General features: G+C 44.6%; 1 protein-coding gene across 3 annotated transcripts in view; it reads left to right on the top strand.

Moving 5' to 3' along the window:
• MIPOL1 (mirror-image polydactyly 1) overlaps positions 1-25455 on the top strand; it is a 212581-nt gene that overhangs the window by 141632 nt on the left and 45494 nt on the right. For all 3 annotated transcript variants that reach the window (XM_081209231.1, XM_081209232.1, XM_081209233.1), the window contains exon 10: positions 15575-15669. In XM_081209231.1, coding sequence (XP_081065357.1) covers positions 15575-15669 — 95 coding nt within the window. The remainder of the gene's footprint in view (positions 1-15574; positions 15670-25455) is intronic.

The following is a 25455-nucleotide window of genomic DNA, read 5'->3' as shown; positions in this document are numbered from 1 at the left end:
CAATATACACCTTTTTGCAAAGCAACTTGGCCTAATAGAAAGCATTTATTATGCTGTCTTCACAAATATATGCATTTTATTGTAATACATGTATTTATTTATTTTTACTGTATTACCTGTCTGGAGAACTGCATGGCAGAATTCAGATTAGTGCAGATTTTGAAGGATGGCTGTGCCTTGGCTTGCATATTTGGTCTCAACATGTGTGAAGTAGTAGGTTTACCTATCATTGTGAACTGAATTGATTCTCCCTCCCCCCTGGTTCCAATAGGGCAGGACTTCCCCACCAACAGAGGGGAGAGGGGCAGAACCAGGCAGGGTTAGGTGGAAGAACACCTTTGCCCCATCAAACCCCCTTCAGCACAGCAGCTTGAGGGAAATCAGTGGGACCCAAGCTAGTCATTACTATACTAAGTACCCATTGATCTAGTATTTCATTGGGTACGGGTGTTGAAATTGTACAAATCATCAGTAATGTCCCACACTTAAGGTACAAAGAAAGTAAAGACTATATTATAGATTATTTATTCTTCCATTTCATTGACTGGGCAGAACTATGAAATAAGTTTCATGGACTCGCAATATTGCAATTCAATCTGGTAAATTGTTTAATACTTTCATTTTGTTTTTGCCAGAAATACGCTCATTCTTTGCTATTCAAAATGACTTGATTAAACTTGCTGGAATAACATTTCGGTTGGCAAATATCTCTGTACAGTCAGTTATCCAATTGTCTTTTCGTTATGTTGAAAGGTAGAGAGGAAACAGGACGCAAGTGCTTGCCATTCAATGAATGGAGATTGCCTAACCTTCAAAACATTTCTGGTGTGACAGGTTCACTTCAGCAGGTGTTCAGGAGCTGAACTGTAAGGTAGTCACAGTGACAGCAGATGAGATCCTTTGAACAAACAAAAACAAAAGTATTGGCAAAGATTCCAAATGCAGAAGGGCATTGGCATGTAGGGGAAAGTTGACAGTTCGATTTTAACAGACTGCGGGTTTGCACACGGTAGTTTGGTTTGCAGCGGCTGATATTTGCTCTCATTGGCATCTTTCGAGATCATTGCAAAAAAGTGGTTAAAAGCAGGGGTAAATTTGGCAAAATCGTTGCTAAGGGATCATAAGGATTTTTTGCTCTAATAGGGAGCCGTCATGTGTCTGCTCAAGACAGAAGCAAAACATCCATTTATTTTAACAGAGCAAGATTTTACAACCTTAGATGTTGCATTGCTGTGAATTCACAATTCTCCTTTTTCTTCCTATTTATTTATTTCCTTGCTTGACACACCACCTTTCCATTAGCATGCTCAAGGCAGGCAACAGAATCAAGGCTGTGCAAAACAGTTGCCGCCTGCCATTTCAGAATGGCTGGGAACAGAGTTAGGCATCTTTTTGTGACATGTTATAATAATATGATAGATAACATGGGAGCTGCCTTCTGCTGGCAAATGATTGTGCTCGGTGGCCAAAGCAAGAGTGGGAAATGGCAGACTAGCAATAATGGCAGGGAAGTTGTTCGTCTGGTTGGCTCTTGGTCTGATCTAAAAGAGCTCTTGTTTCCGTTGGTAAACTGGAGGCTAGTATGTTCAATAGCTAATATCTAAGATGTACCTAACATAATTAAATTGCTGGCTGCCCAAAAAAATAATGGGGAGTGGAGGGTTTTCCCACTGCTCTCCATGCTCCTGTCTTTGCTGCAAGCTTTGGAAGTTACTTTTGTAAGAAGTTGAGTGCTAAGTCAAGAGCCATTTCCATGACTTGATTATGTACCATCCAGAGGAAACAGATGCATACAATTGACTTCTATCAGAATATTAATATTTCCTACTTGAGCAGCAACATTTGTGGCAAGGAAAAAATTTTGATTGCTTAAGGCTGCTCTTCTAACCCCACTTACATGAAAGTAAGCTCCATTGAAATCAATAGGACTTACTTCTTCGAAGACATGGATAGGAGTGCACTTAATATTGTAGGGGAGCCCTCTCCTTTTGAGCCACAGGTCTGGCCTTCCTTTATGGCTGACACAGAAACCAAGTTTGCTGACAGAGAAGCAAGCGAGTCATCCATCCCTCTTCTGCCAGTCCGGTCACTTGGCTGCATGGAATTCCTTGTTGCTTATGGCAACCAGGTGAGTTGTTAAATACAAAGCTGAGCAGTATCAGAAGACGCTGCCCCCCCCCCACCTCCAATATGAAAACTCTGAATCATGAGAATGCAATGGTTCATTCTTGAACCAGACATTACAATTTGGAGAGGATATATATATATATATATATGCTTTCGTAGATTTTCACGGGTACAGGAATGTAGGTTTTGGTGTCTTCGGGTGTCTTCCCGTGTAAGAGTTGGGGTGTCTAGGCGACGTTTCGACGAGGTCTCACTCGTCATCTTCAGGCTGGTGCTTTCGGCTTCTTGTTACTAGAACAGAGCTCTGTTCTAGTAACAAGAAGCCGAAAGCACCAGCCTGAAGATGACGAGTGAGACCTCGTCGAAACGTCGCCTAGACACCCCAACTCTTACACGGGAAGACACCCGAAGACACCAAAACCTACATTCCTGTACCCGTGAAAATCTACGAAAGCAAATATCTCACCTCTACGGGGAGGAAACCTTCCAGGCTCTGTTCTAGTAACAAGAAGCCGAAAGCACCAGCCTGAAGATGACGAGTGAGACCTCGTCGAAACGTCGCCTAGACACCCCAACTCTTACACGGGAAGACACCCGAAGACACCAAAACCTACACACACACACATATATATATATATATATATATATATATATATATATATATATATATATATATATTTGCTTTCGTAGATTTTCACGGGTACAGGAATGCAGGTTTTGGTGTCTTCGGGTGTCTTCCCGTGTAAGAGTTGGGGTGTCTAGGCGACGTTTCGACGAGGTCTCACTTGTCATCTTCAGGCTGGTGCTTTCGGCTTCTTGTTACTGGAACAGAGCAGGATCTCAGTGTTTGAGTTCCTATAAATACTGTTGAGGGGGTGTGGTGTATAGCCTCCAACGTTCTGGGCAGAGAGGAAGTTCCCAGGTTAGTGTGTCTTTTCTTCTTTTGTTCATTAATTACTTGAGGGATATCTTGAGTGATTTCTTGAGTGATATTCTGAGTACCACTTAGGAGGGTCATTAGGTGTGGATTAGTTGCTAAAGCTTTCGTGTCTTGACCTCTTGACCTTGTGAAGAGTTTTTTCTGAGAAGATGGCTGTACTGCACTTAGTTGTGCTCTGGCTTGGCTTCGTGTATAGGGGCGAGCTGTGGTTTTGTGCCCTGTGCCAGCCAGATCTGTGTAGGGATTGCAGGGGGGTGCAGCATCCGGAGGTGCCACTATGGTTTGGCTACTGGATGGTGTCTGTAATTTATCTGTGGAGAGGGTCTGGGTTTGGGTCTGGTGTGGTTGATTGGAGATGGCGTTCTGTGTGCCTCTGGTTCTGGTGTCGGTTTTTGTGGGGAGGGCTATTTTCCAGATGTCTGGCAGGCGGGACGTATCGTCACGCTTGTTCATGTTGTGAGGGTGTTTCTCTATCTCGATGGCTTCCATGATTATTCTCTTGTGGTGGTGTTCCATGTTAAAGAGCAATTTGGAATCTGAAAAATTAATTTCGTGTCCTGTTTCTTTCATGTGTTGGTAAAGAGAGGAAGTTTTTTCTTCTTTTTTGACGGCATTCTTGTGTTCTGCGATACGTGCATTTATTCGTCTGTTTGTTTGTCCAATGTACGTGGCTGGGCAGACTTTGCAGGGTATTTCATAGACCCCTTGGTTTTCTAACTGGATTTTATCTTTGGGGTTTCTGAGGATATTGGCTATTTTTTGGTTGGTGCAAAAGGCTGTTTTGATATTGTGTTTATGGAGGATTTTGCTAATTTTATCTGTAGTGCCCTTGATGTAAGGAAGGAGGGCCATGCCATTGTTTTCTTCTGTGTCTTGCTTTTTGGGGGGTGTTTCTTTTTGGATTAGCTTCGTAACCCTGTTTTGCTGGTATCCGTTGGCGATTAACACATTTGAAAGATTCTGTAACTCAGTTGTCAAGTGGTCTTTGTCAGCCAGGCGTTTGGTTCTGGAGATGAGAGTCTTGGCTACGGAGTTTATTTGTGCAGGGTGGTGGTGTGATTGTGCATGTAAGTAGCGGTTGGTGTGTGTTTTTTTCCGGTAGATAGTGTGTCCTAGGGAGCCATCAGGTTTTTTGTAGATTAGGACGTCAAGGAAGGGAAGTTGGTTGTTGGCTTCTATTTCCATAGTGAATTGTATTTTGGGGTGTAGGCTGTTGAGATGTGTGAGGAAGCTATCTAGTTTTTTCTTCCCGTGTGGCCAAATTACAAAGGTGTCGTCAACATACCTGAGCCAAAGACACCAAAACCTGCATTCCTGTACCCGTGAAAATCTACGAAAGCAAATATCTCACCTCTACGGGGAGGAAACCTTCCAGCTGACAAGAACCTACGAGAAACTAGAAATCCGAAGAGCCACCATCTTATGTGATCTCTTGTTCCTACGCAACTGCCGAGACAACAACTTAATTCCCACATGCTTCCAACTTAAATTCCACTCTAAAACCCCAGCTACCGAAAGGATCCTGAAACGAACTGAACTATCCCTAATCAGAAACGAACTACATAAGAAAAGATACCTACTAAACCAAACCAACAAAGATCTGCTCACTCTTCACCTCAAACTTTGTAACAAAATCCACCCTGCACTCTGGGACAAATGCAAACAACTAGCCGTTTGGAGAGCTGAAACGGAGTCCGCACATAAGACAGACACACACACCAACAAACTCCACAAACTAGAGAAACGCCAGAAGCCCAGCCACCCTCCACAACAACCCATGAAACAAACAGTACATAACATATCAGACAGGATCCTCACCTCAACTGAAACCAAAGTACTCTCCAAAGGTTTCAACTTTGCAGTCGCCCCGAGACGCATCCCCACGGAAAACATCATATGCGGAGTCGAAGCTAGCCTAACCAAAATCAACCCAGATGAAGCCAATAAAATCAGACTTGAAGTCACCAACATCCTCTGCTCCAGCAAACCACCCAGAAGCAATTTACACAAAGAAGAACAGAAAGCACTCACCAACCTGAGGAAAGACAACAACATAATCATTCTCCCAGCAGACAAAGGTAATGCCACTGTTGTGATGAACACATCGGACTACCAAGCAAAACTATCAAATCTACTCCAAGACCCTACCTACCAACCTATAAAAACAGATCCCACCACCTATCTGGAAAAAACCACCAAATCCAAAATAAAAGCCTCTCCTATCAGTGAAGAAATCCAGCTAAGAATCATCCCCAGAGAAAAATCATCCAGATGCCCCAAACTCTACGGTCTCCCCAAGATACACAAAGAAGGAACACCACTCAGACCAATAGTCAGCTCCATAGGCTCACCTCTACAAAATCTCGCTAAATTTCTCGCTAAGCAACTTCAGCCCTATGCAGAATCTATCGCTTCACACGTTACAAACTCCTTCCAGTTCATAGAAACAATAAAGAAGCAAAACCTACATCCCGACGACCTACTTGTGAGCTTCGATGTTGTATCTCTCTTCACACAAGTGCCCATTAATGAAGCCTTGACAGCCATTCAAAACAAATACAATCCCCCCGAATACATCCTGGACCTGACCAACCACTGCCTAACCAACACGTACTTCATCCATAATGGACAAAGATACAAACAGATAGAAGGAGCACCTATGGGATCACCCCTCTCACCGGTCATCGCAAATCTGTACATGGAACACTTTGAAACCAATGCTTTAGACAAGTCAGAACACAAACCCAAACTTTGGCTCAGGTATGTTGACGACACCTTTGTAATTTGGCCACACGGGAAGAAAAAACTAGATAGCTTCCTCACACATCTCAACAGCCTACACCCCAAAATACAATTCACTATGGAAATAGAAGCCAACAACCAACTTCCCTTCCTTGACGTCCTAATCTACAAAAAACCTGATGGCTCCCTAGGACACACTATCTACCGGAAAAAAACACACACCAACCGCTACTTACATGCACAATCACACCACCACCCTGCACAAATAAACTCCGTAGCCAAGACTCTCATCTCCAGAACCAAACGCCTGGCTGACAAAGACCACTTGACAACTGAGTTACAGAATCTTTCAAATGTGTTAATCGCCAACGGATACCAGCAAAACAGGGTTACGAAGCTAATCCAAAAAGAAACACCCCCCAAAAAGCAAGACACAGAAGAAAACAATGGCATGGCCCTCCTTCCTTACATCAAGGGCACTACAGATAAAATTAGCAAAATCCTCCATAAACACAATATCAAAACAGCCTTTTGCACCAACCAAAAAATAGCCAATATCCTCAGAAACCCCAAAGATAAAATCCAGTTAGAAAACCAAGGGGTCTATGAAATACCCTGCAAAGTCTGCCCAGCCACGTACATTGGACAAACAAACAGACGAATAAATGCACGTATCGCAGAACACAAGAATGCCGTCAAAAAAGAAGAAAAAACTTCCTCTCTTTACCAACACATGAAAGAAACAGGACACGAAATTAATTTTTCAGATTCCAAATTGCTCTTTAACATGGAACACCACCACAAGAGAATAATCATGGAAGCCATCGAGATAGAGAAACACCCTCACAACATGAACAAGCGTGACGATACGTCCCGCCTGCCAGACATCTGGAAAATAGCCCTCCCCACAAAAACCGACACCAGAACCAGAGGCACACAGAACGCCATCTCCAATCAACCACACCAGACCCAAACCCAGACCCTCTCCACAGATAAATTACAGACACCATCCAGTAGCCAAACCATAGTGGCACCTCCGGATGCTGCACCCCCCTGCAATCCCTACACAGATCTGGCTGGCACAGGGCACAAAACCACAGCTCGCCCCTATACACGAAGCCAAGCCAGAGCACAACTAAGTGCAGTACAGCCATCTTCTCAGAAAAAACTCTTCACAAGGTCAAGAGGTCAAGACACGAAAGCTTTAGCAACTAATCCACACCTAATGACCCTCCTAAGTGGTACTCAGAATATCACTCAAGAAATCACTCAAGATATCCCTCAAGTAATTAATGAACAAAAGAAGAAAAGACACACTAACCTGGGAACTTCCTCTCTGCCCAGAACGTTGGAGGCTATACACCACACCCCCTCAACAGTATTTATAGGAACTCAAACACTGAGATCCTGCTCTGTTCCAGTAACAAGAAGCCGAAAGCACCAGCCTGAAGATGACGAGTGAGACCTCGTCGAAACGTCGCCTAGACACCCCAACTCTTACACGGGAAGACACCCGAAGACACAAAAACATATATATATATATATATATATTATATACAGTGGTACCTCAGGTTACATACGCTTCAGGTTACATATGCTTCAGGTTACAGACTCCACTAACCCAGAAATAGTACCTCTGGTTAAGAACTTTGCTTCAGGATGAGAACAGAAATCGTGCAGCAGCGGCAGCAGGAGGCCCCATTAGCTAAAGTGGTGCTTCGGGTTAAGAACAGTTTCAGGTTAAGAACAGACTTCCGAAACGAATTAAATTCTTAACCCGAGGTACCACTGTATCTGTACCCAAGTATGCCTAAGCAGATCCTGTGAATAAAAATCATAATGATGAAAGGAGAAAGTATTTACCTTTAAAGCACACTTCTTTTCATCTTCAAGATAGCATAATCTACTAGTTCAGTTTCCCCTGGGATCTTCCATTTTCTGCTTTTGACCAAAACCTCTCTCTCTGTCCTAGGAGATGCCACTATCTCTCAGACACCCTGTTCAGTGTGCATTCCTTGATTGCCCATCATACAATCATAGAATCATAGAGTTGGAAGAGACCACAAGGGCCATCGAGTCCAACCCCCTGCCAAGCAGGAAACACCATCAGAGCACTCCTGACATATGGTTGTCAAGCCTCTGCTTAAAGACCTCCAAAGTAGGAGACTCCACCACACTCCTTGGCAGCAAATTCCACTGTCGAACAGCTCTTACTGTCAGGAAGTTCTTCCTAATGTTTAGGTGGAATCTTCTTTCTTGTAGTTTGGATCCATTGCTCCGTGTCCGCTTCTCTGGAGCAGCAGAAAACAACCTTTCTCCCTCCTCTCATCACCAGTGCTTTTAATTCAGGAAGAATAAAGAAGAAGCCAAGGGGGAAAGTGGTGCCAAGGAAATGGACAAAAGAGAAATAGGATTTTTTTATTTTAAAAAATTCATTGTATGCAACAGTAGTCATATTCAATGTGGGCTAAGGCTACATTCATTTGTTAAGAGTGCTGAGAGCTCTTGGAAAGAAGAAAGTGTCCCAGCTGAAGAAGATTGGCAAGTTAAATTAATGGAATATGCTGAAATGGTAAAACTGACAATGAAATTAAGAGAAAGAGATGACAACAAATTTAAGGAAGAATGGAAGTACTTTACTGCATATATACAGAAGCAATGTACACAGGCTAATACATTGGCAGGGTTTTGAGAATACTTGTACCGTATTTTTTGGACTATTGGACGCACCGGTCCATAGGACGCACCTAGATTTGGGGGGGGGGAAATAAAGGGGGAAAAAATTTATCCCCCCCCCGCCAGGCGCGGGGCTGGGGCGGGGAAGCCCGAGCTTCCCCCTTCCCCAGAACGGGACTCAGAGCCATGCCGAAGCTGCGCGCAGCTTTGGCATCGCTCTGGGAGCTTGCGGGGCTGGGGGAGGAGGAAGCCTTCCGCCAGCCTCCAAACCAAGTCGGGGGACAGCGGGAATGGCGTGCTATTCCGCGACCTGATCTGGAGGCTGGGGGTGGGAGAAGCAAGCCTGCTTCTCCCCCCCACCATCCCCACAACCTCCAGATCAGGTCGGGGAATAGCGGGATGGCAGCGTTCCGCCATCCCGCTATTCCACAACCTGATCTGGAGGCTGGGGGTGGGAGAAGCAAGCCTGCTTCTCCCCCCCACCATCCCCACAACCTCCAGATCAGGTCGGGGAATCGCGGGATGGCAGCGCTCTGCCATCCCGCTATTCCACGACCTGATCTGGAGGCTGGGGGTGGGAGAAGCAAGCCTGCTTCTCCCCCCCCACCATCCCCACAACCTCCAGATCAGGTCGGGGAATCGCGGGATGGCAGAGGAGATGAGGTAGAGGCCCGCCATACCATCCCCGACCTGATCTGGAGGTTGTGGGGCTGGTGGGGGGGGAGAAGCAGGCTTGCTTCTCCCACCCCCAGCCTCCAGATCAGGTCGTGGAATAGCGGGACGGCAGAGCGCTGCCATCCCGCGATTCCCCGACCTGATCTGGAGGTTGTGGGGATGGTGGGGGGGAGAAGCAGGCTTGCTTCTCCCACCCCCAGCCTCCAGATCAGGTCGTGGAATAGCGGGGTGGCAGAGCGCTGCCATCCCGCGATTCCCCGACCTGATCTGGAGGTTGTGGGGATGGTGGGGGGGAGAAGCAGGCTTGCTTCTCCCACCCCCAGCCTCCAGATCAGGTCGTGGAATAGCGGGATGGCAGAGCGCTGCCATCCCGCGATTCCCCGACCTGAACTGGAGGTTGTGGGGATGGTGGGGGGGAGAAGCAGGCTTGCTTCTCCCACCCCCAGCCTCCAGATCAGGTCGTGGAATAGCGGGGTGGCAGAGCGCTGCCATCCCGCGATTCCCCGACCTGATCTGGAGGTTGTGGGGATGGTGGGGGGGGGAGAAGCAGGCTTGCTTCTCCCACCCCCAGCCTCCAGATCAGGTCGTGGAATAGCGGGGTGGCAGAGCGCTGCCATCCCGCGATTCCCCGACCTGATCTGGAGGTTGTGGGGATGGTGGGGGGGAGAAGCAGGCTTGCTTCTCCCACCCCCAGCCTCCAGATCAGGTCGTGGAATAGCGGGATGGCAGAGCGCTGCCATCCCGCGATTCCCCGACCTGATCTGGAGGTTGTGGGGATGGTGGGGGGCAGAAGCAGGCTTGCTTCTCCCACCCCCAGCCTCCAGATCAGGTCGTGGAGTAGCGGGATGGCGGAGCGCTGCCATCCCGCTATTCCCCGACCTGATCTGGAGGTTGTGGGGATGGTGGGGGGGGGGAGAAGCAGGCTTGCTTCTCCCACCCCCAGCCTCCAGATCAGGTCGGGGAATAGCGGGATGGCGGCGCTTCGTCATCCCCCTATCCCCCGAGCTTGTGGGGCTGGGGGGGGAGAAGCAGGCTTGCTTCTCCCCCCGCCAGCCTCCAGATCAGGTCGTGGAATAGCGGGATGGCGGAGTGCTGCCATCCCGCGATTCCCCGACGTGATCTGGAGGTTGTGGGGATGGTGGGGGGGGAGAAGCAGGCTTGCTTCTCCCACCCCCAGCCTCCAGATCAGGTCGTGGAATAGCGGGATGGCGGAGCGCTGCCATCCCGCTATTCCCCGACCTGATCTGGAGGTTGTGGGGATGGTGGGGGGGAGAAGCAGGCTTGCTTCTCCCCCCGCCAGCCTCCAGATCAGGTCGGGGAATAGCGGGGTGGCGGCTCTGCACCTCCCCGCTGTCCCCAGCTTTTGGGTGCAGGCTGCTGCCCGCAAGCCTTGCGAGCCCGCGGGACATCCCGCCGGGCTTGCAAGACTTGGGATAGCTTCCTGAAGCCTGGAGAGTGAGAGGGGTCGGTGCGCACGGACCCCTCTCGCTCTCCAGGCTTCAGCAAAAGCCTGCATTCGCACCATAGGACGCACACACATTTCCCCTTCATTTTTGGAGGGGAAAAAGTGCGTCCTATAGTGCGAAAAATACGGTAATTTTATTATGACTGGACAATAAGTAATTCAAATGGTTAAAACTTTATAATGGACATGTAGTACATTGATGTACAATGGAACCAAGAAAGGGAATAAGGGGAAGTCAATCTGTTTTGTTTTGTTTTTATTGTTGTTTGCTTTGTTTTTGTTATTGTGGAAAATTAATAAAATGTTATGGGGGGGGAAGAGTGCTGAGAGCTCTTAAGAGATCCCTATTCCACTCCCAGAGCTATAAGTCCCAGGATCAACAATCAATCCCTCTCTACAGGGAACTCTGGGGATTGTAGTTCCGGAAGGGGAAGCACCCTTTACATCTGCAGGTGTGGCAGCGGATATGCTGGACCGTTGTCATGCCTTGATAATGGCCTGGATGAGAGCCAATAAACTGAAGCTCAATCCAGATAAGACTGAGGCACTGTTAGTGGGTGGTTTCCTAGACCTTACGGATTGGGGGGGGGGTGCCTGTTCTTGATAGAGTTATACTCCATCTGATGGAGTAGGTACATACCTTGGGGGTAGTTCTGGTTCCATTGTTGTTGCTTGAGGCTCAGGTAGCCTCTATACCTCTAAAAGCTCCATTTTCAGCTCAAAAATCAAAACTGCAGAATATCTGGTACATTTCTAATACTGGATCTAGGGAAGAGATTATGGGGACAAAGTAGTTTTCAAACATTTGCCATAAGCAAATTAGAAGTAAGCAGCACATAAGCCGCACACAAAACACTACCAAACCATTCTACGTTCTAAATCTTATATTAATAATCCAAAAATTGAGAGAACAAGGATCATTGGATTATTAATATAAGATTTAGAACGTAGAATGGTTTGGCAGTGTTTTGTGTGCCGCTTATGTGCTGCTTACTTCATACTGGTCTACTACAAGAATTGGCAGCAAAGGTTCATTTCTTCAGTATAAGCAAATTAGAAAGCAATTGGGGTTGTTGTTGTTGTTGTTTTGCCAATGAGAGGCAGCAGTGTTGCAAGAATGACAGTAGATTAGATTAAATGTTGAACAAAGGTTTCTAACTGAAAGATTTAAGTCATAGAAACTTGTCAACGAACTTTTTAAAGAAGGCCTTAGATAAACAATTATCAGAGCTGCTTAAGGTATAATGATTCCTGTCTTAGTGTGGTAGGGGTTGAACTGGATAATCCTTGAGATTCTTTCCAGCACTACAATTCTAGGCAAACAACATTGTTCTTTAGCTTTCCTAAAATACCATATCCATTAAAATCTTTCTTAGTAGACTACTCCATATTGCTGTCACATTTCAAAGTTCCAAATGACACTCAAAGTAAACCCACTGAAATCAATGGACATGACTCGATTAAGTTGATTACTTTTGATGAGCGTCCTCTGCACATGACATTACCAAAAAGATCTCGGTTGATGTAGAATTTGCCTGTAGTCTCATATGCCTGTTGCCCTGGAATTACAGAAGCACAAGGGGAAAGCACCTTGCCCCACGCCACTGGCCAAAAGAATTCAACTGCTATTGGCGCTGTGGGTTAAACCACAGAGCCTAGGGCTTGCCGATCAGAAGGTTGGCAGTTCGAATCCCTACGATGGGGTGAGCTCCCATTGCTCGGTCCCTGCTCCTGCCAACCTAGCAGTTCGAAAGCACCTCAAAGTGCAAGTAGATAAATAGGTACCACTCTGGCGGGAAGGTAAACGGCGTTTCCGTGCGCTGCTCTGGTTCGCCAGAAGCAGCTTAGTCATGCTGGCCACATGACCCGGAAGTTGTACACCGGCTCCCTCGGCCAATAAAGCGAGATGAGTGTCGCAACCCCAGAGTCAGCCACGACTGGACCTAATGGTCAGGGGTCCCTTTACCTTTACTATTCAAGGAAGAACACCAGTCAGGAAAGATCAACCTGGCTCAAACTGGGTATAAATCATTATACATCATCACTTTGTTTTGGCCTTGATCTCTCACTTCTGCCTTTTTCTCTTACTCTCCCTTTCTTGTGTGTCTTGTCTCTTTTTAGTTTTGTAAGCCTAATGGCAGGGCCTTTCTCTGTCTCTCTTTCTCTTTATTGACGAGCGACAAAAAGGGAGGTTAAAAATCTGGCATAGAAATACATGGCAAATGAGAGAATGGTATTTGCTAGCTAGCTATTTTATTGCAGTGCAAACTTCCCGGATAAGATTTAAGAACATAATAATAGCCTGCTGGATCAGGTCAGTGGCCCATATCGTCCAGCATCCTGTTCTCTCCATGGCCAACCAGAGGCCTGTGATAAACTAGGAAGCAGGACATGAGCACCAGAAGACTCTCCCCTTCTGTGGTTTCCAGCAACCGGTGTCTGGAAGCATTGCTGTCTCCACCTATGGAGGTAGGCCATAGCCATCATGGCCAGTAACCATTGATAGACTTCTCCAGCTCATTGAAATGCTAAACTGAAAGCAAGTGGGGGCTCGCAAGATTGTGCTCCATATGATAACAATAAATATCCAGCCCTAGATATCAGGAATAAGCCAGCTTCGTAACATCTAATTTTCCGTATGCATGGATTTTTATGATGCTGGTTTATTTGTATTTGTATGTGTCCCCCTCTCCATCTGAGATGCTACAACCAAGACACAGGTTTGCCACCTTAGTGAGGATTGGGCTTCTGTCACAGGTAGCAGGCACCTAAATCCCAGATTGGAATGTTTGCTATTGTCTCTGCCTTACCAGAATTCGGCTCCCATCCTACACATTATACTCAGGAGATTAACTGCAAGCCTAGTATTATTATTATTTTCCTCTTTCTCAGAGACTGATTGCCTTGAATCCATTTACGTCAATTCTCCCTTCTCTTATGTTGCAATAAACTAGAAGCTAATCTTGTGAAGTAGTACCAGACCAGTATGGGTTTAAGTGAAAGGAGAATCCAGACCTACATCTCCTGACCTTTATCCTAAAAGGATATCAGGTGTGATACCTCTCTAAAGAATCGAACTGGTAATCTCTTGGTGAGTGGGTGTGTCTGCTACAAACATTTCCTTCCAGTCTACGTTTCAATTGCAGTTCACAGTACACTGAAAATTGTCAAGGATGTTAATTATTGGCCTCTTGGAACAACCCACCTACTTTGATTCAGGCATGTTTTCCCCCAATATTTAAGAAGATTGGTTCACAAACGGTACAGTATAATTATAAAAAATAGCTTGGTTTGGCTAACATTCTTTTGTGGTTTTATATCTGTGAGCCTAAAAGGTTCAACACATAAATGGCTCAGCCTGCAAATGGAATTTTAACTGCTTAATTCCAGGAATCAACTGTTTGCCTGTTCATGGAAGCAGAGTAAATGCCATTGTGCACATTTAACAGAGGAAGCAAGCACCTTGAGTTTTAGAGCAAATTCCTTGGCCAGGCGGGCATTGTTACCTCAGCCTCTGCTTAGTATGGTGTTGTTTCAGAGCTGCAAGGCTGGCTCAGTACATTTTGCTGTCTGGGGGTGAAGGATAAGATGGTGCCCTGTAGAAAAGCTGACTAGACCGGTAGCTGAATCATACTTCAACAGAGGAGATGAGGTAGAGGCCCACCATACCTGAGGCACAGGGAGGCAGGCTGCATGGCACATAACTCTGTCCTCGCCTGCTGCCTATAGCAACAGCTCACTCTACCTAACAGTAGGGCTATCCTAGCAAAATTATTGTGAGATATTGCATCTGGTCACCTTTTCCTTTGCAGTACTCTTCTATCAGGAATACATTCTGTGGGATTGGATAAGGTAAATGCCTGAAAGAGTGCTGTGTGAGAAGGAACCCACAGATACAATGATTTAGCCATGGTATTTTTTGCATACTTCACAGCCAGACAGAACACAAGAAATGCTCTAGGTGAGATTGCCTTTGAAAAATGTTTGGACACTTCGGTTGTTATAGAATGAGGCTTCCAGGTTGTTGAGTGGAATAAGCTTGGAGCTTATTGTATTAAATTTACAGCAGCTAGATTGGTTCTGTTTGGCTTTGGGGCCCAATTCATGTAATGGTAACCTAGAGTCTGGATTACTGCAATGTAGTCTGTGTGGGGCTGCCCTTGGGCCTTGTTCAAAAACTCCCATCTGATGCATAACTCAGTGAGCTAGACTGCTAATAGCCTATAGCAGGCATGGCCAAACTTGGCCCTCCAGCTGTTTTGGGACTACAATTCCCATCATCCCTGACCACTGGTCCTGTTAGCTAGTGAGCTGTAGTCCCAAAACATCTGGAGGGCCAAGTTTGGCCATGCCTGGCCTACAGCATCCGACACCTCTGCTACAACATTTGCACTGACTGCCAAGCTTTTCCTGAGATCTCTTTGCTAGATTATATTAAAAAAAGAATAGTTAGAATGAACTGTTGAGGACAACAGCTCAATTAACAACTATTTATTGGTTGTATTTATATTCCTCATTCCTGCTAATGCATCCAAGGTGGTTTACTAGTCATTATGCTTATATGCCACCTCTGCAGTATGCCTCTGCATATCCATTGCTGGGAGCACCAGCAGGAAACTGCCATTGCAATCATGTCCTGTTTGTGAGCTTCTCAGGTACTTTTAATTGGCCACTGTTGGAAACAGTAAGCTAGACTGGATAGGCCTTTAGTGTGACCCAGCAGGCCTCTAGATTGAATCCTGCAGGCACTTACCTGAAAGGCACTTACCTGAATAAGCCCCAGTGAACTCAGTGGGACTTGCATACAAGTAAGCATGCATAGGGTTGCTCTTCAAGGCATTTGCATGGAACACAATGCCAACTTTTGTGTATAAAGTAATACTGTATATTTTTGTTATTTTGGGGGGAAACAAGGAAGGGGGAAAATTAAACTGGCTTTCTCTCTGTAGGAAAAATTGATGGCTATGCAACAAGAAAGAGAGGCAGCTGTTCAGCAGTATAAAGAACTAGAGGAAGAGCTCCAGACCCTTCGCATTTATTACAGGTAATGTAATTTATATTACTGCAAAAGCAATGTCCAATGAAATGTGATTTTTCCCCCCATTGTGTTATTATTCCTAGGAATACAAAAAGCGAGAAAAGGGTCAGGGTAATAATATCCCTGAATTCAGTTTATCAGATGCATATTTTAGGGAGAAACTATATAGGACAAGAAAAAAATGTATCAAAGTTGCAAGCCAAAAGACAAGTCAGGCAGCTCTAAGGTGCTGGCCAGGGCATCGGATGTCACTGGGGCAGGCCTCTCCCCTACAAACCCAACTGGCCCTTCCCCAGTATTCAGACCAGTGCCTCCCCAATTCTGCACTCTTGTCCTTTTCTTGCTTCCCCTCTGACCAGCCTTGCCAAGATGTCTCCATTGGGCTCATGAAGCTCACTGATGTGGGAGGAGGCTGACCTCCACTGGAGGAGAGGAACCCTTGACCTGAGGGTGTTCACATCTGTTGTAGCATGGAAGTTCAAAGCCATTTCAATGAGGAAAGATTTCTTATAATCACACAATGGTTCCTTGAGCATGTTTTTTATCCAGAGACTGCTGTATTTCTATTTGATGATTCTTCTTTTTATTCCTTTTTTTTAAAAAAACAAAACACCATGGGGTTGCCCCCCAAAATAATAAAAACCTATTTAATCTAAAGAAGGAAAAAGTGGGGGTGGAGAAAAACAGAAAGGAATCTACCTCAGGCTCATGAGCCAAGAAAAAGTTGGCTGGGAATGAAGACAGGCAAGTTCTTTCTTTGTGTTGTGACTCAGGACAAGGTGCCATTCAGCCTGATTCAATACCTGAAAATCATTCCTGAAACAAAACTTTGCATGACAGTTAGAAGTTACAATGTTGCCAGTTAAACTGTTTTAATTTTCTAACCACTGTATTCCTGAGGTGGTGATTAATGCAAATCATAAAAACCCTGAGTGTTGTGCAAAGGCTGGGTTGATACTGGAAAAAAATTCACTCTCCTATGTAATAAAAAAACAAAACGTTTACCGAAGTGAAGTACAGTTGTGCCTTGGAAGTCGGAACGGAATCCGTTCCAGAAGTCGACTTCCAAAACGTTCGGAAACCAAAGCGCATCTTCTGATTGGCTGCAGGAAGCTCTTGCATCCAATCGGAAGCCGCGGAAGTCCTGTCGGACGTTCGGCTTCCAAAAATAGTTTGCAAACTGGAACAGTCACTTTGGGATTTGCGCCGTTTGGGAGCCAAAACATTCAAGAACTAAGCTGTTCAGAAACCAAGGTATGACTGTATACAAAAGTAAGAGTCTTCTTAAAATAAAGGTGTGCCAGCATATTATAGCTTTATTTTATTTTTCATCCTTGGTCGTGTTTCTGTGTTTCATGCCTGTATGTTTTAAGTTGTTTAAGAGACTTGGGAGGGCCTGTTCTTCATATACATTGTGTTGGTTCCAGAGGGCCATCACACAAGTGGAGGGGGATGGACTAGATGACTCTCGTGGTCCCTTCAACTGTACAATGTTATGATTCTGTAAGTAGAAGGCACTTCCCCTTGCTCAAGGAGCTGCCAACTCCCCGCCCCCATCTGCAGACGCTTGCACCATGTGCCACACCTTTCCCAAGGGTCCCGAGGGGTGTGTGCATGTGTGCAAGGGGCTGCAACAGGGAGGAAGCTTTGGAAGTGGAGTTCTGTGGGTGGTTTGTGGGCCCAAATCATCATATCTATTTCTTTTCTTCTCAGGGCAATAAATGCCACAGTATGTTTAAAATTAGTGCATTTTAAAGTTCTAACTTTATTTCCATTTCCTATAGCAAGAAAAGTATCACTTACACACACACACACACACACACACACACAGAGAGAGAGAGAGAGAGAGAGAGAAAGAGAGAGAGAGAGAGAGAGAGAGAGAGAGAGAGAGAGAGAGAGAGTATGCATGGGCAGAGGATTGTTAAAATTTTATGGATCCCTGCAGGTTGCAAAGTTTCACTGTATCCTTTGTAGCTAGTGGCTCCAGCACCTGAGATCAGGGGATCTCCCTTATGCCCAAATCTGTAAAGAAATCCTCACATTCCAACTGCATATATTCTTGAACTGTGGGGAATACGCAGGGTGGAGGCTCTTAAATTTTATTTTCTTTTTAAGAAAAACAACAACCTGTAAGTGGCCTCATTATTCAAGACCTTTGACCAGATCTATGCCCTTAAAAAGAGGCTTGATAAACAGGTTAGTTTATCTGATTGATAATTGTCCAAGCAGGAGCCTTCCCAGACCAGTAGATGCCAAGAGTAAAAAACAACAACCGACAACCAAATATATCCTGCTTCCTCCTTTCACCTTTCGGGCTTTTTCAGCACCTCCTGTATTCACTTACCGGTACTTAAAATTTGCCAAGTCACTTCCTCTTCCTGCTGCACTATGGGACATAAATTCTAACTCCTTCCCATACCCAGTACTTTCATTCAGCCCACTTCCTCTTCTCTGTTTTCTACCATTAAACATCCAAAGAATCCCAAGTTCTTTAAGTCCCTGTTTCCCCGGGGTCTCCAGTCCCAAGCGGCTTGAGCTTGTACACACCTGTCAGCTTTGCTGAATCATCATTGCTTCTCTAATGGCCAATCTACACATGATTGCGTTTGTTATTCTTCTTTAAAAGTGTGCTTAATGCTGGCTGCTCCCCTCCCATTTTATTAAGGAAAATGAGCTTTGCAATGACATTTTGGCACTGCTTTGCCAATCCAGACTGGTACTTTGCACTGGCCCCCTCCCCACCCCATCTTCTTTTTTCCCTGGAAGATGCTGCTTTCTAACAGTGTTCCCGTGCGGTGCTCTGGTTTGCCAGAGCTTAGTCATGCTGGCCACATGACCCGGAAGCTGTACGCTGGCTCCCTCGGCCAATAAAGCGAGATGAGCGCCGCAACCCCAGAGTCAGTCACGACTGGACCTAATGGTCAGGGGTACCTTTAGTTTTTAATGCTGCTCTAATAACATTTGCCCCTAATACTCAAGTTGGGAAAGGAAAACATTTAAAACATCACAGAATTTCCTTTCTCAGAATGTGGTCTCTTTGCTTTCTCTCCCAGAACTCAAGGGCCACCACTGAAAACTGAACCAGACTTGCGAGTGTGAGGGTAGCTGGGAACTGGCTTTCCAAAATCTGGTATAGGGGAGAGTGTTCTCTTGAAGAAGAAAGAACACGCTTCATCTTAGGGTTTTAGGGGTTTTTTAATGGTGTAAATAGCAAAGGTCTAGAATGACCTCCCAAGTCATATGTTAAGATTTATCCAATCACATTTTTCAGAAGATTAAGTGCCCTTCTGACATAAAAAGCCTGGGCACCTGAAACTTCCATCATGTTGCCTTTCACAGGTAACATTTTTACTGTGTGCAAAAAGTACCCATTAGCAAGCAGAGAGATGTCCAGGGATGTCACCATTTATTATTTGTGAAGTGCTTAGTGTGTACTTATTATAAATAAAAATGCACATCAATCCCTAACTGCAGGCCCTCCAGTCTAATAAGAGGGATATAAGAGAAGGAGGGAGTAGAACTATAAATTACTGCGATGACAGGAACCAATAATGGCAGTAACCGTTTCCTGGTATTTCTTAATTTGTTAAACAGATAGGGTGGTATCCAATTGTGCCCTTCTGCTGACAGAAGGCTGCTTGGTCCAGTGGAGGCTTCTGTTGGTGGGAAAGGGAAGGGAGTTTTTCCCCCTTCCTTCTGCAGCCCCCCTGTGCCTCCCGTTAACTTTCCTCAAGTGGGTTGGGGGACCCTTTGAGAAAACATGGTAGATGATGCAGAAAACTGAGGGAGAAAGGGTGAATCTGAGAAAATCACCTTCTCCTCCCCTTTTGGTTCTACTGGATCAAAGAGCCTTCCGTTGGGACACAAATCAATACAACTCATGGACTTTGTATTGTTTTATGTTTTTTTGAAGTGATAGAAATGTGTTTCTGTGGAACCATTTTTATCCTGCCTTACAGCCTTAAGATTTCTAAGGCAGCTTGCAAAATAAAACATGGAAAACAATCGTAATAAAATGTGTCAAATCATCCCCAGTTAAATAGTAAGGTTGCAGAAGAGTCAGTATCAATATAGAAAAGTTGATAATACCACTAGAGGAGGTCAAGTTTTAATATGGTGCCTAAATACAAATGGTTTTGGTATGGTGAAGAAGCCAAGTAAAGTGTTGTGTGCTAAAGTCCTAATGAGCCAGTGTGGTGTAGTGGTTAAGAGCGGTAGACTTGTAATCTGGTGAACTGGGTTCGCTTCCCCACTTCTCCACATGCAGCTGCTGAGTGACTTTGGGCTATTCACACTACTCTGAAGTTTCTCAGCCTCACTCACCTCACAGAGTGTTTATTGTGGAGGAGGAAGGGAAAGGAGATTGTTAGCCTCTTTGAGACTCCTTAGGGTAGTGATAAAGCAGGATATCAAATCCAAACTCTTCTTTTTCTTCTTCTGAATTGCCTTTCATTACCTGTTGTACTATGAGTTGTAGCCAGTCTTAGGGTACACTCTAAAACCCCACCCACTGCTGGCATCCCAGACCCTCATGGCAGCCCCAGCAGAAGGTGGAGGGCAGGATGCAGCAATTGGGTTGGATCAGGCCTGATTCTACTATGCAACAGCAGTGTGACTGGCTCGGCATTCAGCAGATCCTGGGCTACCTCATTCCTGATCCCAATGCCCCATTTTGAGGATTTCAGCTGTCTGGTGTAATGTAAAGCCCACCAAGGTGTTCAGGAGTTGGCAGGAGGCCAGCTGAGCGGAGAGGTGCCTCTGCTCAACCCAGCTCTGTTGGGGGTTGGATTATTCTGTTAGTCATACCTAGAGTAGACCCCTTTGAAATGAATGGGTCTACTCTTCAGTATGGCCAAGTCTGGATGAAACACTATGATTTCTCCCACCCACCCCACCCCTGTTATTACCAGCAAGAAAAAAATTATATCTTATTGTTGTCTCTTATGTAATTTTTGTTTTGTTTTCATATGCAGATCTGACATTTCCATGTGCAAATCAATACCTGCTATAAAGAAAGTATTTTAAGTAGAATAGTGTTTTTTATATCCCTCCCTTACTCAACTGCAGACTTCTGTACACACACAGAAACTAAGAAAGGTTTCAAGCCTGCCCATGTAACTATTCAGATTTCATTTAATATTAAGTTCCTTGTTTAATATTCTATTTTATTTTCTTCATACCAGTTTGGGGGTGAATATGAAATATACAAATGAAAATCACCTGATGCAATAATCACACACACACAGCAGCAGCAGCAGCAAGCAAGCAATTCTCATTTTTACTAGCAGTATGTGTGACATAGATTTTTCCATCATTCAGAATGGAAAAGGTATCTGGGCTTGACAGACTCATTTTTATGCTTCAGATTGCCTTCTCCACAAAAGACCCATCAGATGTGTACAGGGTGGGAGGCTAAAGGCGGGGAACGAATTATCTTTTTCTGCTGTGCCATAAAGAAGAGGTCTTTGTTTACCTTCTCTGCGCCGTGGGACACAATGTGATATGTCTCGATTTATTCACTTCATATGAAAGAACCTAACCCAGTGCAACTTGATATCACACAATTTAAATGAGATAAAGAAAAAGTAAGGAATTGTCAAGCGTGTTGCTTAGGGTTTTGGTTTTGTTTGTTTTTTAAGTCAGTATCCACTTGTGATGCCCTTTTGTGCATTTTAGTTTTTGGTGGTGTTCTGGCTATACAAAAAAAAAAGGTTAAGTCTTGGTCCTTCCAATCCTATGTTCTGTTCTTTTATCAGTGTTCTTGTACTAAATCCCTAATTTAATACATATTTCAGCACAAAATGCACATTTAGATGTTCTGTGACTGGGAAGGGGCGGGGAGTAACGGTGAAGGGAAGAAGACTTTTAGTCCTCCTCTGAGCAATGCAGACAGGAAGGTGTTTTTATTCCTGTCGGGTTTTGAATGTTTGTTTTTCTGTTAGTGAGATTGGTCAGGACAGAACTCGAAATTCTAAGAGGAATTTCTAAGAGGAACGTGGGGTTCCAAACCCTGTGCTTCTTTTGTAATGCTAATGGAGAGATTGGAGGTCACACTAACAAGAGTGAATTGGCAGGAAGGGTTTGTAACCCTTCCTCTACCCACTGATTCTCTCTTGTGAATGCCTGTCCTCCACCCTGCGCTGGGATCCAAAACTGATTTTTTCCGTGCCTGGGATGAGCACCACTTCCTCTTGTGAATCCTCCCCTAAAACTGCCAAAAGCCTTGGTGAGTCTTACGCTGCAGACCTGAGAGTAAGTTTCATTGAAATTGGTGGGACCTCTAAATAGATACGAATAGGACTGCACTGTAAGGCACTTGAGTGGATTTAGGGCTGGGTGAAAATATGAAAGGTTCTTCCTTCTTCACAGCTAGGGATTGATTGAACTGACTGACTTTTGAGTTCCTTCCCATTTCATATGCCAGGACGGGGAGCCTGTGGCCCTCCTGGTATTGTTGGACTGCATATTGCATAATCTCTGAGCTGGTGCAAATTGGAGTCCAATGACATCTAGAAGTCTACAGGTTTCCTACCCCTCAATGCCAATTCCAAAAGACAGGGAAGGGTCTGGTGCACTTTTGAGCTTTCCTTAGAAAGAAAATCTTGCCACTTAATCTGCAAGACATTAAAATGTTTCGACAGATATACCAATAGTTGGTATTATCACATTTAATTAATTATAAAGAAGTTATTGTATTTGGCTCCTGTAAATGGGTATTAAAGAAAAATCTTGTGCTATGGGAACTCACCACATAGCACACCAAGAGGTCATAAGGTCTGAATGTTCCTGCCATTTGAACTAGGAAAACATTTAAATATTTATTTATTAATTAACACTGACAATTGAGTAGCAATCAGTGTACAGTGGTACCTGGGCTTAAGAACTTAATTCGTTCTGGAGGTCCGTTCTCAACCTGAAACTGTTCTTAACCTGAGTTACCACTTTAGCTAATGGGGCCTCCCGCTACCACCGTGCAATTTCTGTTCTCATCCTGAAGCAAAGTTCTTAACCCGAGGTCCTATTTCTGGGTTAGCGGAGTTTGTAACCTGAAGCATCTGTAACATAAAGTGTCTGTAACCCAAGGTACCACTGTACTTTGAAGTGTTTAGCAGATTTGAAATTTGTTAGCGTACCTCATAAATATTGTGCCACATTAAGTTGTGTGATCAATTAAAGCATTTTGCCACATCATTATTTTACTGCTAGTATTAATTATTTTACCGTTGCAGGAATGCTGCATCATCCGCAACACTGATTTGTGAATGTACACAAATTTAGCTGCATTTAACTTTTGATGTAATTGTCATCGTCTCTACATTTCTTTCTCCCCTCGCCCCAATCATGTATATCTGACAACTTACATTTCATGCAGCTGATGAAGTCAACTCGAATTCACAAACCACGATAAATTTGTTAGTCTTTAAGGTACTGCAGGTCTCGTTGCTAATGTATATATTATAGATGGTTGTTTTTTCCTGTTTCCCCTGGTTGGGCAATTTGTTTTCAACTTCAAGTTGTGGGGTATGAACCTCAGATTTGCTCATATTGGTTTTTATGTGGTATTTCATTTACTTGCATCAGAAAAAGCTTCTTTAAGTTCTTTTTAGCCTGTTCTTTGAGAGGATAAGCGTAAGAAAGAAGAGCAGTGTTTCGAAGCAGACCAGTGTGAAGTCACAATAGGTTGCCCACTGTTACAAGATAGAATATAACAATAGTATCTCAAAAGCTTATCTATGTTTAACCACTAGTCGTATTAAAGCTAATGATGTTGTAGATAATACAAGTAATCTTATCAGATCTTTAGGTTTCCAGGGCGGAGCTCAGTGACCCCGGGCTTTTACTGAATGGCCCCTCTAAGATGTTACGTTTCACAGGATTTTAGTGACCGTAGCCAGATTTACAAAATTATAAAGAAGAAAGCATTTGCTCTACACACAACTTCTTGCAGATGGTACACAGAAACGGGGGTGGTGGGGAGAGTGCAGGATTAGCATAGCATCATATCTGACTACATTGGATGCCATTTTCCCACTTGTATGTCTTGTATGTCCAAAGAAGGAGCCTCCACCACACTCCTTGGCAGCAAATTCCACTGTCGAACAGCTCTTACTGTCAGGAAGTTCTTCCTAATGTTTAGGTGGAATCTTCTTTCTTGTAGTTTGAATCCATTGCTCTGTGTCCGCTTCTCTGGAGCAGCAGAAAACAACCTTTCTCCCTCCTCTATATGACATCCTTTTATATATTTGAACATGGCTATCATATCACCCCTTAACCTCCTCTTCTCCAGGCTAAACATGCCCAGCTCCCTTAGCCGTTCCTCATAAGGCATCGTTTCCAGGCCTTTGACCATTTTGGTTGCCCTCCTCTGGACACTCAGTGAGATTTGCTTCTGAGGAGATACGCATACATGTGTCCTGTTAAGAGTTAGAAAAGTTTTTAAGTGATTGGTTGTTTAAAGGAGTTAATTAAACGAATGCCAGGAATTCTGGTGTCGGAAGGTTCTGTTATTTACATAAATAAGAAACAGGGAAACTTGCCACCGTTGTGCAAAATCCAAGTTGGATTATGCAACCGTTTTCTTAATTGAATTGTGGTTCATGACTTTTATAATCCTAAGAAGCACCCACGGTACAGGAAGTGGGCAGGAACGGAGAGGCGTCGAGTTCCAGAAACACTTTTTTCCCCACTCACACTCCTCACTGAGCTTAAAAATACCAGCGGAGCATGATGGGAATACCGGAAAAACACTGCTCTCTGCATGCATGCTAAGGCTGCCACCCTAAACGTGCTTTAGGAGCAAGTTGGCTCCATTGTACTTGCTGGGCTTTGCAAGCTGCTTTGCTTGCATACCTCAGGTCAGGCTTCGTGTCAGCCTGCTAAGGTTTTTGTTTTTTGTTTTTTAAAAAGGTTTTTTCAGCAGCAGGTTTGCTCACTTTCCAAGCAGTCCAAACCCTCAAACGAGGTTTTTTGTTGTTGTTTTTCAGACTGAGGGGAGTTTAAGCCTAGGGTTTTAGTGGAGAACTAGTGAAAGGGGGCCTGGCTTCTGGGTGCGTGCATCTGCTTCACTCCCACCCCCCTACCCCATCCTCTTTTTCTCTTTTCAGGGAGTTAGCTTTTTTTGTCCTACAACTTTTAAAGTATGTGGATGTGTTTTAACTGCCTCGAAATTCTCCAAACCTGTCATGGCCGACTGCTAGTGAATATACAAATAAAAGAAACTACCTTAAAATAACATTAGCATTTTGACATATGCCCACAGAAGCCAAGCAAGTCAGAGTGATCCCATTAGCTCAATGTGATCCCATTAGTTGAATTGTTCCGTCTGCCTCCTTTCATCTAAGGAGCAGTTCTCACATTCCATTTGTCAGTACTTGATGAGGCAAGCTGCTGACATTCTTCTCCTCCATAGTATAGTCTCTTGTTCTAAAATCTTAGCTCCCTTCTTTCTCCCACATCCCAGATCTCGCTATTAAGGTAATCTTGTGTGCCCTACATCTAAATTTGATAAACCGATGTTAATAGTTTGCCATTTTAGCACACAATGCTGATTCCATGTCTATCCCAGAACTTTTAACAATCTCAGAAAGTGTGTGGCTTTGACAGGGGACTTCTTTCAGCCCAAAAACAAAACTTGAGTTGACAAGGGTTACTTCCTTTACCCCTTTACATGTTTTCCTCTTTGAAAAAGCCATGCCTTCCCAGGAGTACACAGAGAGTTTTGAAAAAGCCGTGCCTGTACTAAAGAGTCACCTTCCCAGGAGTACACAGAGAGTGTCAGAAGCTTTTTGAGCA

The sequence above is a fragment of the Podarcis bocagei genome, assembly GCF_964188305.1.
Source record: "Podarcis bocagei genome assembly, chromosome: 1".
NCBI classification, from domain to species: Eukaryota; Metazoa; Chordata; class Lepidosauria; order Squamata; family Lacertidae; genus Podarcis; species Podarcis bocagei.
This window is presented reverse-complemented; position numbering and strand designations above follow the sequence as displayed.